Genomic DNA, 14,786 nt, shown 5'->3' with positions numbered 1-14,786 from the left:
GACAAATCTGAACTTATATAAGTTACAAGTGTCTTAGATGGGCTAAGTGGAAAAAAGAGCTGGATCGTTGAACAGTAGTTTTCTTTTCAGATGAAAACAAAGTTCGTATTTCATTTTTAAATAAAAGCCCCAGAGTCTGGAGGAAGAGTGGAAAGGAGTAAAATCCATGCTGCTTGAAAGCCTGTGTGAAGTTTCTGATGGTTTGGGGTTCCAACCCGTCTGCTTGTGTTGGTCCGTTAACTTAGTGACCATGGTGTTGGTCACTTAGCCAGTGTGCTGGATTGTTCAGTAAACTGTCCTGACTTGAATCCCATTGAGAATCTATAGAGTGTTGTCAAGATGGAGATGAGAGACACCAGCGCCAACAAGGCAGATGACCTGAAGGCAGCTACCAAAGCAACATGTCTCCTTTACACCTACACATATCCACAGACTGATTGCCTCCATTCCATGCCGCACTGTTGCAGTAATTCATTTACAAATATTGAGTATATAAAAAGGAGCATAGTTTTGAGGATGTTGACATTTCCAATAAATATATTAATTTAAAAAAAAAGAAAGTATCCTATTTTGATGATCTTATGTAAAATCAAAATTTTCAGAGATATGTAATTTTGGAGAGTGAGGGAGTTGATGCAGCCATCTAGTTTAAACCAAGGTCTGTACACGAATATATTTGAGAAACAGTAAGTCAAGATTCCCAGGGAAATCACTGGCTTCTGCAGATGCTGAAGGCAGCCATCAATCTGTAACCTTATCATCAGGGAACGGGAGGAGAATTCATCGACTTCAGGATGAGGGCTTCCTGCCGCTGTTCCCAGGTCCAGAGGGAAGAAACAGTGTGCCAGAAGAAAATAGAAAAAATGATGAGGGGAATTTGATTTGAACACAAATTACTCAAGTGGAGTGTGACTAATAGAGACAAACTGGGAAACACAGAAAAGACAAATATAATTATGAAATGTTTTAGATGTCACTTTTGAAAACGATTTCATCTTTTCCTGTCTAGTGTATGTCGACTGGAAGATCCACCACATGGCACTATTGATCTCAGTCACTGTGTGCATCATTATACTGGCTGCCATTATTATCTTCTGCTACTTCAGGTAATCACATGGAACGGTGATGATACCTCACTGCTTCCTTCCCTAATTTGCAAACAGTGCTGTGCAGGCCACACTTTTTATTAGAGGATAATTGATGATCGTTTGCTGAATAACATGATTCCACAGGTACAAGCGGCAAGAATCTCGCCCTCGGTACAGCATCGGTTTGGAACAAGACGAAACATACATTCCTCCTGGAGAGTCTCTGAAGGACCTGATAGAGCAGTCGCAGACCTCTGGCTCAGGCTCAGGTCTCCCTCTGTTGGTGAGATGCCCACAAAGCACTTTTGAAAATACTCTGCTTGCAATCGTTGTCAGTCTTTAACCCTTAAATGTTTAGATTCCCCCCCACACCCCCAAAATGGATCAAATAACACATGGGAAGATTTTCTTTTAAGGCTTTTGTAACCCCAACATTACAGAAATGGTGGCACACAAAGCAAGGCACAGAGCTGGTGTGTTATTTATCTGTGCCCTGCTTTTTTCCTCATCCCCAGGTCCAGAGAACCATAGCCAAGCAGATTCAGATGGTGAAGCAGATTGGAAAGGGGAGGTATGGCGAGGTGTGGATGGGAAGGTGGAGGGGAGAAAAGGTGGCTGTTAAAGTTTTCTTTACCACCGAAGAGGCCAGTTGGTTCAGAGAGACCGAAATTTACCAGACTGTCCTGATGAGACATGAGAACATACTGGGTGAGTCTCGCTGGATGACCTGGCATGTTGCGCTTTTTTACATTTTTTTATCCTGAAGCCTAGGGTTTTCATGCACATGTAAATTATTGTTTTAAATTCTGTTTTATAACTATAATGAATTCATTTATTGCAGATTTCGAATAAAACGTTTTTTTTCCACTAAAAATTGCTTATATTTGTCGTACACGATGAGATGCTTTTATTTTCCAAGATAAATAAAAGCATCTGTTTATAAGTTTATATTGTATTGTAAGTAACCTGTTAAAAATGATTTATACCTTTGTTAAAACCGTGTCGGTAATACAACACTCGCCCTTCTTCTCATTGATGAAACTTTCTAGTTCCTGTGGGTAATTTGAACATTGATCTGTGGTGAGGATGGCAGGCCTCCTTTCCATCACCCTAATCTTTAGTTCTCTTCACAGTTCCTCTTACCCAGAAATGTGTTGGTCAAATCAAATGATTATATTGTGCTTTAGTATTCAAAGAGATTTAATAATCTTTGAGTATCACTGCAAATTGTATGATGTGAGATTTTAATCACAAGTTAAATAGTTTTCGCTATTTTTGTCCACTTCTAAAATCATGTCTTTTTTCTTAAAAGATACAATTTACACAGACCAACAGGAATGCCTGGGTCAATAATGCATACGTGCCAGATTTAGCCATGGAAGCTAATTTTCATTTGATATGGTAAAAACATAATTGAAACATAAAATAGCATGATTTGTAAAACTGACAGACAATGAGTAAAAGTGAGCATATTGTATTTCATTAAAATGCAAACTAATAAGCAAATATAAAACCCAGAGGTACACCTACATTAATATGAACTATTTCAGAGACTTTATCATTCATGCAAACACAAAGTTCTCTATTACTCTGATATAATTTAATACATTTCAACGCATGAGTTGAAACAAGAAAGCCACATGACATTAAAAGCTTTATCTCCGTCTTACTCTTGATTGTAACAGTACAGCATAAAGATCTGCATTCCCAGAGCAGTGATAAAATGATCAAATTTAGATTATTAGACACTTCAGTGTTCGTATATAACATATTTCAGGTCCCATGGAAAGCCTAAAATAATCAATATTTTTGTTTACTTTGAACAGATTCATTTAGAAAAAAATAACAAAACAGCAACGAAAAAAAAAAACCCTCAAAGAAATCCTATTACAGTCTTAAATCCTGAAGAAGAATAAGAAGAAAGTCCTTTACTGTGAAAGTGGTCTGTGCCGTTATGACAGAACCTAATTGATGCTGTTCATTTATACGAGCACATTGTCAGGAGAATTACCTATTTGAATTGCCCATCATCATTATTGGTGCTATTAGCAAATATGAAAGGTGCGTGATGTGTGAACAGCTGGATTCTTTCTTTCAAATTCAACCAGCAATATGGAAATTATAACTCCCTGCCTCTCTTTATCCCCCATTCGTCCCTCATTCCCTCCTTCACAGGTTTCATAGCTGCAGATATCAAAGGAACCGGCTCCTGGACCCAGCTCTATCTCATCACTGACTACCATGAAAACGGATCCCTGTATGACTACCTGAAATCAACCACCCTGGACAATAAAGCTATGCTGCGTTTGGCCTATTCATCTGTTTCAGGACTCTGTCACCTTCACACAGAGATCTTTGGCACTCAGGGCAAACCCGCCATTGCTCACAGGGACCTTAAGAGTAAGAACATACTGGTGAAAAGAAATGGGACCTGCTGCATTGCTGATCTCGGACTGGCAGTAAAGTTTATCAGGTGCGTATTAGAAACGTGAACATTTTAGCATCTTTCCATTTAAATGTATATATTTTTTTAAATGAGCTCTTACTGGTGTAAATTACTGACTGCAGTGACACCAACGAAGTGGACATCCCTCCCAACACTCGAGTTGGTACAAAGCGCTACATGCCTCCAGAGGTTCTGGATGAGACTTTGAACAGGAGTCATTTTCAGTCGTACATCATGGCCGACATGTACAGCTTTGGCCTCATCCTCTGGGAGATCGCTCGGCGTTGTGTCTCCGGAGGTAAATACAGCGCATCGCAAACAATTTCCGACCCCTTGACCTTTTCCCCCTTTTACTCACTTCGGTGTAGTTCAGTAAGTTTTTATGTGTGAGCCCATTCATAATTGTAAAGAGGAAGGAAAATTGCCTTCAGCCCAATCAATCGGCACATAGAAACACCTTTGACAACAAGAAAGCGTTGACCTAATTCAGTGTATTACTGAAGTAAAAGTTAAAAGTGCAATGCAACACCTAAAAAAAGATATTCAAGTAAATGTAACCAAGTAAAAAAAAAAAAGTTAATTACTACCCACCTCTCAGTTCATCTGAGTACGTTCTTCTACGTCAGCACAACTCCTTTGTTCACTGCATGGCTTTTGGTAAACTGTGAATTAAATTTAAGTTTGAAATCACCCCTAAGGTTAAGTGTCATCTCTGACTTACATTCTACAGGAATCCTAGAAGAGTACCAGCTACCATATCACGAGTTAGTTCCCACAGACCCTTCATACGAAGACATGCGGGAGGTGGTCTGCATCAAGAAACTACGGCCGTCCTTTCCAAATCGGTGGAGCAGCGATGAGGTAATATATGGTAAAACATGCAATATTATACATGCACAAACAAACAAATGACCTCCCGAACACAAATCTGTATCTTTGCAGTGTTTGAGACAGATGGGGAAGCTGATGACAGAATGCTGGGCCAACAACCCGGCCTGCCGCCTGACAGCCCTGCGGGTCAAAAAGACACTTGCCAAAATGTCAGAATCACAGGATATCAAGCTGTGAGAAGCCACTGCCAGCTGTGCAAAGAATGGACACCGACAACCACACTGGCTTTGGTCCAGCCCATTGCAAAGCCTTCGTCTCTCGGAGAAAAGGAGATTAGGAGATCACACAATCATATATACGCCCAGAACTCTGCAACTCAAGGCTCTTTGAAAACAGCCATGTCGTATGCGGCCAAGTTGGTTTATCAAATTAGATTCAGACTAGTGTGAATCATGCAAATGTGTCCTGGATAGATTTAACTTGAGGCTGTAGCTGCAGAGAAACTACAACTGTCTATTGACCAGTAAAGTGGAACATAATATCTGTGCTTTCTGTGAAAGCTGTCCTACCTGTTAGATGAAGGTCTGATTGATAGAACTGAAGAGGTGTGGATCAACGCAACACATCACTGCAGGAGAACACATCCTTTCTAAACACATGCCACCTCACTACTGGCTTTATATTATTATTATTATTATTATTATTATTAATATTATTATTGTTATGGAATAAACACATTTTTGTCACTCATTAATGGACTGCTTTTGGTTGCAAGACCTGACACCATGTGACACAAGTATTATGAGGCGTTACTGTAAAAATTTGTTCATGGCGATTAACGTTTCTAGACACTGAAAGTTCAATATTTGTATGTGAGCTGCAATAGGCTAATTGAAGTTGTACAAATGCTTTTTCCATGTAAAACTCAAATAGAAGACTTGTCTGTGGGAAAATAAAGTTTCTATGTTGACATTAACTTTGGACCGTGGTGCTGAGGGCCTTTATTGTATTTCGTGCTTCAACATATTTGTAACAATTCAAAACTTGCCTTAAAAGACACTTATTCCCAACATGGAATTAAAATTGAACATAAGTCCAAGTCAGATTTTTATTTTTGTATTTATCTCTTGTGCATATGCTTACATGAATTATTGACTCTAACAGCAATCAATAATTCATGGAAACCCTTCTTATTTGGTAGTTATGCTACACTCCGGAACATCCCCCCCTACATTTCTGCCACAGTGCAAAGATATTTGCACAAAAACATAAAATAAAGATTATGGAGAATTGGGGACTAATATTTCACTCTATGCTGCAGTTTCTTTACAGTAGATTAAGATTTATTTACTGCTCTTACCGTTCCTGGTGACAAGATAAACTCATCCCACCTGTTTTTTTTTTTCTTCTATAGGTCATAAACATCTCAACCATTGATTTAATATATAGACAACTTTAGGTGAGTTGTTCCTTTCTTGTAGCCGTTTTCTTATTTATGCAGATCCACAAACATTTTACTTTATTTCCTCCATCCATCATCTGTGCCCACTTGTCCTTGCAGTGCCACTTGATGGCCGTTGCTCATCTCCAGCAGTTATCAAGCATCAAACAGCATCACAGACACACACAGAACTAACAACCAAACATGCACACACTTACACCTTAGGGCAGGGATAGCAATGAGCTAATATGTAAAAAATTACATCATGTTATAATGTTATCAAAAACAAAACTGGGGTGTTTCAAGGGATTAAATTACAAAGTTAGTTTTTTAAAGTCATATTTGATATACATATACACATGCATAGCATTTTTAAAACTGAGGGTAACATAGTTTCTTGATTATGCTATTAAATGGCACTGTGTGCCTAGAAAATGCTTAATTCCACCCCTTTAAGTTTTTGGACTGTGGGAGAAAACTGGAGAACCCGGAAAGAGTCCCGGCATGCTGAGGGAGAACATGGAAACTCCATGCAGAAGAACGTCAGGCTGAGATTCAAACGCAGGAACAGCTCTTATTCAGATCAGTCAGTTTCATATTTATATTGCTGAAAAAGATGCCTGTATGTGTGTGTCGGTTTTGTTTTGTTTTTTTTGAGTAAATTTACTTTTCTTTCTCTATTTGTTTTCCTTTTAGGAATTATGTCATACTTAATATTTACCTGCTGTGACTATTGAAGAAGTTTAATGAAATTTCAACATCCCCTCTTATCCACATGCTTGATTCACAGTTTGCGGCGGCCACATATTAATGAGTCACTCAGACGTGCGCCTTCCTTTGTTGGAAAAAAAAAAAAAAAAAGAAAGAAAACCCCAGCATGCCTCATTATAACCCATCAGTGCTGCCGAGTACACAGCATGTAGAACAGTGACACCATAAGGACTTTTTATTTTTTCGATTCTTTCCTTCTGGCTCATTTTATCTGACTGTTTGTGATTTAGAAAATGTCTCATTATATCGCAGGACAAGCTCCAATAGACAACTTTTTCCAGCGGCTCTTTCCACAAAAACACACAATGTAGGGCACAGTTTCAGCATTGCTTATAAATATAATTTATTAATTGTCTTAAAAATTCTTTCTTACACTTTGTACAGAAAATAATTAGAGGAGATAGAGAGGCAAGCAGTCAGCAATATTAAGCAAGACTCTTGAAGCGTGCCAGAGTTAGCTAAAATTGACCAATACTATCCCACACTAATCAAATCAAACCACTCAAAATAAAATGCAAAATTACAAGGACAATTCTAGTTATAGACTTCTATCATGATAACCAATATTTGCATAGTAGACACTGCTTTTACAAAAAGGGAAAAACTCAAAAGAACCTTTAAAACATACAAACTAGTATCTAATTGTACTGCTTTTTTAAATTCTGAAATATGCCAAATATAGTCAACAGTACACAACTGTACAGATTGTAGATAAAAAATATTTTTTACATATTTTTATATCTTTACACTACTTTCTTTGTTTGCACAACATGAAGGACAATTCAAAGGAGATCTGGATGTATCCTCTTTTGGAAGAAAAAAAAAACATTTTGTACAACACAAACACACACACACACAAAATGCTCATTCTGCTGGTAAGCTGTAAATGCAGAAACAAACATGTTTCTTTAAAAAAAACCAAAAAAAACATATTCAGTTAAAAAATAGATCTAGTATGACTTAGCTTTAATATGTCACAATACATCTTTGACCCTTAACCGTCATGAGGACAGCGGTGTCTATTTGGACCCAACATGGACCCAACGCAGGGAGTGACGGTGTGAAAGGTGTTTCCAGATTTAATATTTGATCTCAAACAAACATATCCAAAGAGCTGATGGCCTCGGCTCGTCTTCTCATTAAAGTGTCTCAGCCCTTCCCTTTGATTTCCTCATACCTGAAATTAGAGTTTCCATAACCACCCATTTGTACAATACCTTATAAAAGTTGCCGCATGTCTTGAGATTTTTCACATTTTGTCATATAACAACTACACTATGTATTTTATTGTATTGGATTTTTTTTTTTTTTGTGATTTGCAAATGCCAAATAAAGCATAATTGTGAAGTAGAATCAAAACGAAACATGGCTCACAAAATGTCTCAAATAAGAATCTAAATTGTCTAGATTGTCAAGGTTACTCTTTTACCCCCAAACAGAGTCCAGTGAAATTAATTCCCATCAGAAGTCATATGATTAGTAAACAGTTTTTACATATATGGAGTTTATTTTCACTATAAATCCCTCAGTTCTGTGAAGGCCTCAGATATTTGTTAGAGAAAATTGGCAAACAGCATCATGAAGACCAAGAAACACAATAGACAAAGTCGTGGAAAGGTGTAGGTGGGATCATTTGCTGACATGGCAGTTTCGTTTCTCAGCAAATATTCTGGTCTCTAGATGTGCAAGCTGGTGTAAACATACTCCACACTACTGGCTGCTGTGACTGCAGTGAAACGTTTGACTTGTTGGGGGAGCAGGAGGCAAAATGGAATTACTATGGGTTGATATGTCACAAAAATCCTAAATAAAATATTCTGATGGTGGCAGATGTTACGTGACAAAGAGTGAATAGTCCAAGGGGTACAAATCCTTTACAAGGCACCGTAAATGTTCTAATTCTGACACTTAAAACATAGCTATTCAGAGACCTTTTCATCATGAACAACTGTGTTTACGTCTGTGCAGGAGGTCTAGATCTGAAGTTTCTAACTTATTGAACAACAAAAAATTGAAAAAAGAAAATCAGTGTTTGGAGGACGACCACAAGATTTCCACATAGGATTTTTTTTTATCCTTTAAATCCTTTAATATATATTTTTTTCTTTTGACAAGATCCTTTACAGAAGCTTCTCTGCAAACCTGATGTTCAGTTACATATGGCATGTCTCCATACACATTTGTGAATATTTTATATGCATTTCCCTTGAGCTGAATGTTCATGTGGTGTAATTAAATGATAAACATCTCCAGGGGCATCTGACAATTATTCATAAAACAGAGCCGGAGTTTTTCATTTACATACAACTGTTGACATGAGTTCCAACTGAACTTTTGAAACAGTCACACTTTATTTAACAAAGGCCCCTTCAGTTCTGTGAATTGTAACTTTTCAAACAAAATGCTTTGCGCAGGATTTTTAGACGCCAACAAATAACAGGGGAAAACATAGAAAGATGTTCATTAATGTAGTTAAAACAATACATAACAAAATGAAAGCAAAAAATGTTTATGCAACTATTAATAATCAAAATAATATTATGCAAACAATTTTATAGCCATGTATTTACACTGTGAAGATGAGAAAGAGGAGAAAAGGTTCATTTTAAATGCTGTAATTCTTCCAAGGCCACTAGATGGTGCCAGTGACCAACAAAGTCACAGTTGGATAATTTATCTGACATCCTGTGAAAATGAGGAGAAAAAAAAATACTGTCACGTTATACTGAACTTGGTTTACAACTGGATTTAAAAAATTATCGTCGGTCACTTGTTTCCCAGAGTTAAACCCTCTCCAGAAACAAGCCTGAACTGCCTGGCAGAAACCGTCCAGGATGTAAAAAAAAAACCAAAAAAAAACGAAGTTGGCATCTCTGCTGCACAAAGCATGAGTTGTCAGGAAAATGTTTTTCTTGACTGAAATATGAAAGCAAAAAATATATACAACACATAAGAGGAGATGTGGTGCTCTTTCCTTTGTGATATTTCCACAGCAAACTACGACAGAAATATTTTTCGCCGGCACCAGTTTGGAAAACAATCTTTGGATTGACTTATCTGACAAAATATCTTGCCTTTCCTGCTCTCCTGACCCAAATGATTTAAAATTATCGAGTTTATTAAAAAATATTCTATGGGGTTAAAAAAAACAAACAAACAAAAAAAAATAGTTTTCTCAGACTTGTTTCTGGTCAGGATTCCTCATTAACAAGCACTGTATCGAAAAATCTGTAGCAGAAAATGAGCCGCGCATACAGACAGCGTGATGAGACAATATAAAGACGACAAACTGTACCAACAAACACATACAGCCAAGGCTCGTAAGAAAAGAGTCTTCTTCATCGCAGCTCTCATTATCTGCTTTCCATCCAGATGGTCACCTGCCCGCTGCTTCCATCACTTTATGTTGATGTCCTCCCTCTGTTCTGTAATCAGTTTAGCTGCTCTCTGTGTTTGCTTTCATCTTTGTGAAGAGTCTCCTTGCATCTTTGTTTATCCTCAATCTACCATTCCCTACTCCTCTGTAATTGGTTTACCTTTGCTTCCTTTATGATTCCGTTTCCTTCCTATACTTGATTTCAAGGTCAGTATCTCCATTTCTGCTTCCCTTTTTTTTCCTGTCCCTGTTCATCATACGAGCAAGAAAGTAACTGCTTGGGAGAAAATGTGATTTTTTTTATTTATTTTTAGACGTGTATATATTACCTTCACTCCTGATGCAGATTTATCTCTCTTGTATTTATGACTCCCAAAAAGTCACACACTGATACACATCAGCACCTGCTTGAGCACCCATTTCTTTCACTGCGACTGCTTAATCACCACGGTATTTAAACGGTGCTGCTCAATCACCATGGCGACAACTTTTCTTTGATTTTGCATCCAATCGGGCTGTCCGCAGTACCAACCACGGACAATCCACATGTAATTCTCTGGAGTTTTGCCGTCGTAATAAAAATGCTCCTTTGCTAGTGTTCTGATGTCATGGAGGCAAGGCTGCTGTCGTGACGGCCCATTTCTTCCAGCACAGCGGCCAGTTCATTTAGATCTCCGTCGGGAAAATGTTGGGCTTCCCAGAGATCCAGGATGACACCTGTAGGACTGGACTTGGTGGCAAAGTAGTTCAGGTATCTAAAAAAATAAGGAGGGTTAAAAAGAAAGGGTTAAAAAAGTTCATAATGCGGCTTGAAAAGTATGAATATTATTCGATCTATCATTGAAACCTGAACTGTAGTTTGATCCTTTGACACAAACGATTATGAACAAATTAGACAAAAAAAAAAAAAAAATCTAAAAATGTTTTTTTCCCCCCCTCATAAATGTGGCAACAGTTCAATAGGAAGCTGCAACATGTGTCAGGACGTCAGCGACTGCAGAGGAAGAGTCTGACACTAAGCCATCTCACACAAAGGTCTTGTTGCAGCTTTGAAGTATAAAAACCATCATATTTCTGTCTTGTGGGGATAAAAGGAGACTTTCTGTTCTGTAAATCTTCTGATTGTACTGCTGACACACTCTGGTGCCGTCTTAATAAAAGCAAAGAATGTACCATAATTTCTTATGGTAAATTGTTATGGTTTCTAATTTATTATATATGCCTAACAGCATATTTTCATTGAACAATTACAAAAAAATCTTCCTTACATTGTTTCTTCCTTATTTGGGCTTTCTCTGTTTCCAATAAGGAACAGCTGTTACGTGACTTTGGGGGCTCAGTTCAACTCATAAAAAGGTCATTTAGGTTTTCCTCCAGGTCTGTCTCAATATAAAACGATGTTTAAGCTGAGTACGGAAGAACATTCCAGACATAAATGTGGTCACTCTGCCTGTTTAGGCAAGGAGAAAGCTGTAATAGCAAGCCCTACTTTGATGAACGCTTTGACAGATCAGTGGCAAAACAACTTTGAGACTCTTATGAAAACTTGTTTTTTACAGGAAATGGGAAAGTAAACAACACATTTTCTACCAGTTCACCTGCTGACCAGAAATCATGGTGCCCACATTCACCAGCTGCGTCATGAGCTGGAAGGCCGTGGGGACAATGATTCGCACTTGTGCCTAATTATCCTCTCAATATCTGGCTCTGGCTTTGTAGCAGCTAGCAAATGAGACTGAATCATCAAGCCAAGCATCTGTGTATAGCTGACTGGGTAATGATAAAACTCTGAGGTTGCTACCTGAAGTCAGCTGGAGGAAACAAAGTCAAATTACCTATTTCGTACTGCAGAGACTCACTTTTTCTTTTACATCAACAATAAAGTGTTTACAGAGGGATACTAGGAGGAGGCTTTGTGTGCAGGATGAAATATTTTCTAACAATCACAGGCTGCTAGTCACATCACAGAGCCAGCACAAAGACAGTTAAATAAATAATACAATAAAAACAAGTAAATGTTTAACACTTAACATACAGCTCCTTTCACACTTTGTGGCAACCCTTGTAAAACTGTGTAAAAAGCTTCAATTTAAACGTACTGTATATTTTTAATACAGAGGCATAGTCTCACACTGAATAATTTAGAATACGTCTGAGTACATTCAGGGTACATCTGTTCAGAGGTGGAAAAATCTCACATTCACGGATAATTACTTTAAAAAAAAACAAACAGTGTCACACTTATAGACACTGGTCACGTTTTTTTATTTAAAAGTACAACTTAACCATCTTCAGTTTATACATTACTATTTGACATTGATCATAATGTTGGTAAAACTTTAATTGTCACCTGCTTAAATAAAAATCTCCGTTATGCCACTATTCAAAATATGGAAGAAACACAGAAAACAGGCTATTCAATTAAGGTAGATTTGTTTGAAAATAGTGTGGTAACACTTTATTTGAAAGGGGTGAATAAGATTGTCATGACACTTTCATAAACATGACATAACACATGTCATGAACATGAATAAGCCTTCGTGAATATTTATGACTGTTGTCATGAAGCGTCATTCGGTAAATTATAACACTTTTAATACAAAGTTGACATTATTCAAAATGTCTTAGTTATGACGACTTGACATTAACCAATGAATCATTACTGTTTAAATTTTCACTATAAATAATAAATAATTTTTAAAGTGCTATCAGTAATACTTTTAGAACAAATTTATATCAGTAATAATTTCTTGGTTAATGTTAAGTTGTCATAACGACATTTTGAATAATGTCAACTTTGTATTAAAAGTGTCATAATTTACTGACGCTTTATGACAACAGTCATAAATATTCATGAAGGCTTATTGACGTTCATGACAGGTGTTATGTCATGTTTATAAAAGTGTCATGTCAGTCTTATTCACCCCCCTTCAAATAAAGTGTTACCAATAGGTTTTCCCCTAAACTTTAATCAGTGGATAAATATGTTTACTTTTTAGTGCACTTTTAAAATACAATGAGGCCAGCAGAATGTGTTTTATCTATAACAAAAACAGAAAAAAACAAAAAAAAAAAAAACAAGTGCGTCGAGTGAAGCAAAGAGGGAGGAGAAAAGATACCAGGAAATTGATTTTATGAAGACGAGCAGACGCTGGAAGATGCAAGAAACAAAAAGATATTGAGTAATAAAAGAGAAAATATAAAAGAACAATAAAAAATTTCAAAATACAAGTTAAGCAAATGAATACATAAAATGTAATTATTCTAAAGTTTACATTTAATTCAAACGACTATTATAAAGGTTTATTACTAACAGAAAAAACGTAAGTACAAGTCATAAAGTTATTTCAAATTTATAGTTTTATTGCAACCTAAATGTGCAATAAAACTAGATATAAAAATATAGCTTTAATGTATAAATAAGTTAAAATATAAAAAGTATCGTAAAAGCCAGATAAAAGATAAAACTTTATAGTTTTTGATCCTCTAAGGTTTGAGGCCGTCCCTCAGATGAGAGCCGTAAAAAGAAAACAATACATTGTTACTTTTTACAGTCCCCTAAAGGATCTGAATGATCATGTGATAAAATGAGATTTGATACTACAAGCATTGATGACTTCCAACCTTAAACTCAATTTTAAAATGTACATGAGCAGAGAGCGTAAAATTAAAGTGAACTCTTTTGCTTTTGTTTGCCAGCTTTCAAGGAGATGATTTCTGGAGTTACCATAGAGGGGCTAAATATTTTTATGAAGACCAGAAAGAAGAGCACTGAAGTTTTATCTTCTGAATTTACAAAAGCCTTTATTAGACTCTTTGCATTTATCAGGGAAAGAAACGATCAAGGTGATAAAATGTGCTTCTAGAAGAAAAAAAAATGTAAAGAAGAATCAAATGTAACACCAAGATCTTTAATTTGATCAATAGTGTTCATTCCCACAGTCCACGGATTTTTTTCAAATTGTACATTACTCTATTTGAAAGTTAATGCAAATTATTAAAAGTTCAGCTTTGTCCTGACACACTCATATCATATCACTGTTTAAAACAATTTGAACTTGGAAAAAAACGGTCAGGCAAATACCAACACCTAATGACTTAATCTTGCCACCGCGCATAATGAGGAATATGAAAAAGTAGGTAAAAAAAATGACACCGACTATAAGAGAAATTAGTCAGAAAACTTTCTACAGAGACGACAACTTAGCTTCTACTTGGCTGATGAAATCACAGAGTGCAAGTCTGAGAAGAACTGTTGAAGTAGTACATTTTATTTTCTCTTATTTCGTTTTCACAGTGGCGCAGTTGGTAGAGCTGTTGCCTTGCAGCAAGAGGGTTCTGGGTTCGATTCCCGGCCCCGGTCTTTCTGCATGGAGTTTGTATGTTCTCCCTGTGCCTGCGTGGGTTTTTTCCGGGTACTCCGGAAAAACATGACTGCCACAGTCCAAAAACATGACTGTCAGGTTAATTGGTCTGTCTAAATTGCCCCTAGGTGTGAGTGTGTGTGTGCATGGTTGTTTGTCCTGTGTGTCTCTGTGTTGCCCTGCGAGACTGGCGACCTGTCCAGGGTGTACCCCGCCTCTCGCCCGGAACGTTAGCTGGAGATGGGCACCAGCAACCCTCCCGACCCCACTAAGGGACAAGGGTGTAAAGAAAATGGATGGATGGATGGATAAGAGAAATACCACAAAAATTAGATTATGTATTAATTAAGGCTCATTAAAGACTTACAAAAAGGTTTTGTCCACATTTTTGCAAGGATTCGATGATTGTTGAGGATGCTGTACTGGTACTGTAAACGTACATATGGAGAACATGCAAACTCGCCTCAGA

General features: G+C 37.1%; 2 protein-coding genes across 4 annotated transcripts in view; one reads left to right on the top strand and one right to left on the bottom strand.

The window, feature by feature from the left end:
• The window catches only part of bmpr1ba (bone morphogenetic protein receptor, type IBa), a 64,437-nt gene extending 59,091 nt beyond the window's left edge, over positions 1–5,346 (top strand). The window contains exons 7-13 of the mRNA XM_008418506.3: positions 1,010–1,106; positions 1,233–1,371; positions 1,604–1,796; positions 3,264–3,561; positions 3,657–3,832; positions 4,265–4,395; positions 4,477–5,346. Of these exons, the coding sequence (XP_008416728.1) occupies positions 1,010–1,106; positions 1,233–1,371; positions 1,604–1,796; positions 3,264–3,561; positions 3,657–3,832; positions 4,265–4,395; positions 4,477–4,602 (1,160 nt within the window). The 3' untranslated portion in view covers positions 4,603–5,346. The remainder of the gene's footprint in view (positions 1–1,009; positions 1,107–1,232; positions 1,372–1,603; positions 1,797–3,263; positions 3,562–3,656; positions 3,833–4,264; positions 4,396–4,476) is intronic.
• A 1,549-nt stretch (positions 5,347–6,895) lies between these two features.
• The window catches only part of LOC103470231 (netrin receptor UNC5C-like), a 193,137-nt gene continuing 185,246 nt past the window's right edge, over positions 6,896–14,786 (bottom strand). For 2 of the 3 annotated variants that reach the window (XM_008418508.3, XM_008418509.3), the window contains one exon: positions 6,896–10,708. In XM_008418508.3, coding sequence (XP_008416730.1) covers positions 10,546–10,708 — 163 coding nt within the window. In that variant the 3' untranslated portion in view covers positions 6,896–10,545. The remainder of the gene's footprint in view (positions 10,709–14,786) is intronic. The other variant, XM_008418510.3, reaches the window with a different exon arrangement.

Source organism: Poecilia reticulata, chromosome 9 (assembly GCF_904066995.2).
Source record: "Poecilia reticulata chromosome 9, P_reticulata-male-v2, whole genome shotgun sequence".
Classification (NCBI taxonomy): Eukaryota; Metazoa; Chordata; class Actinopteri; order Cyprinodontiformes; family Poeciliidae; genus Poecilia; species Poecilia reticulata.
This window is presented reverse-complemented; position numbering and strand designations above follow the sequence as displayed.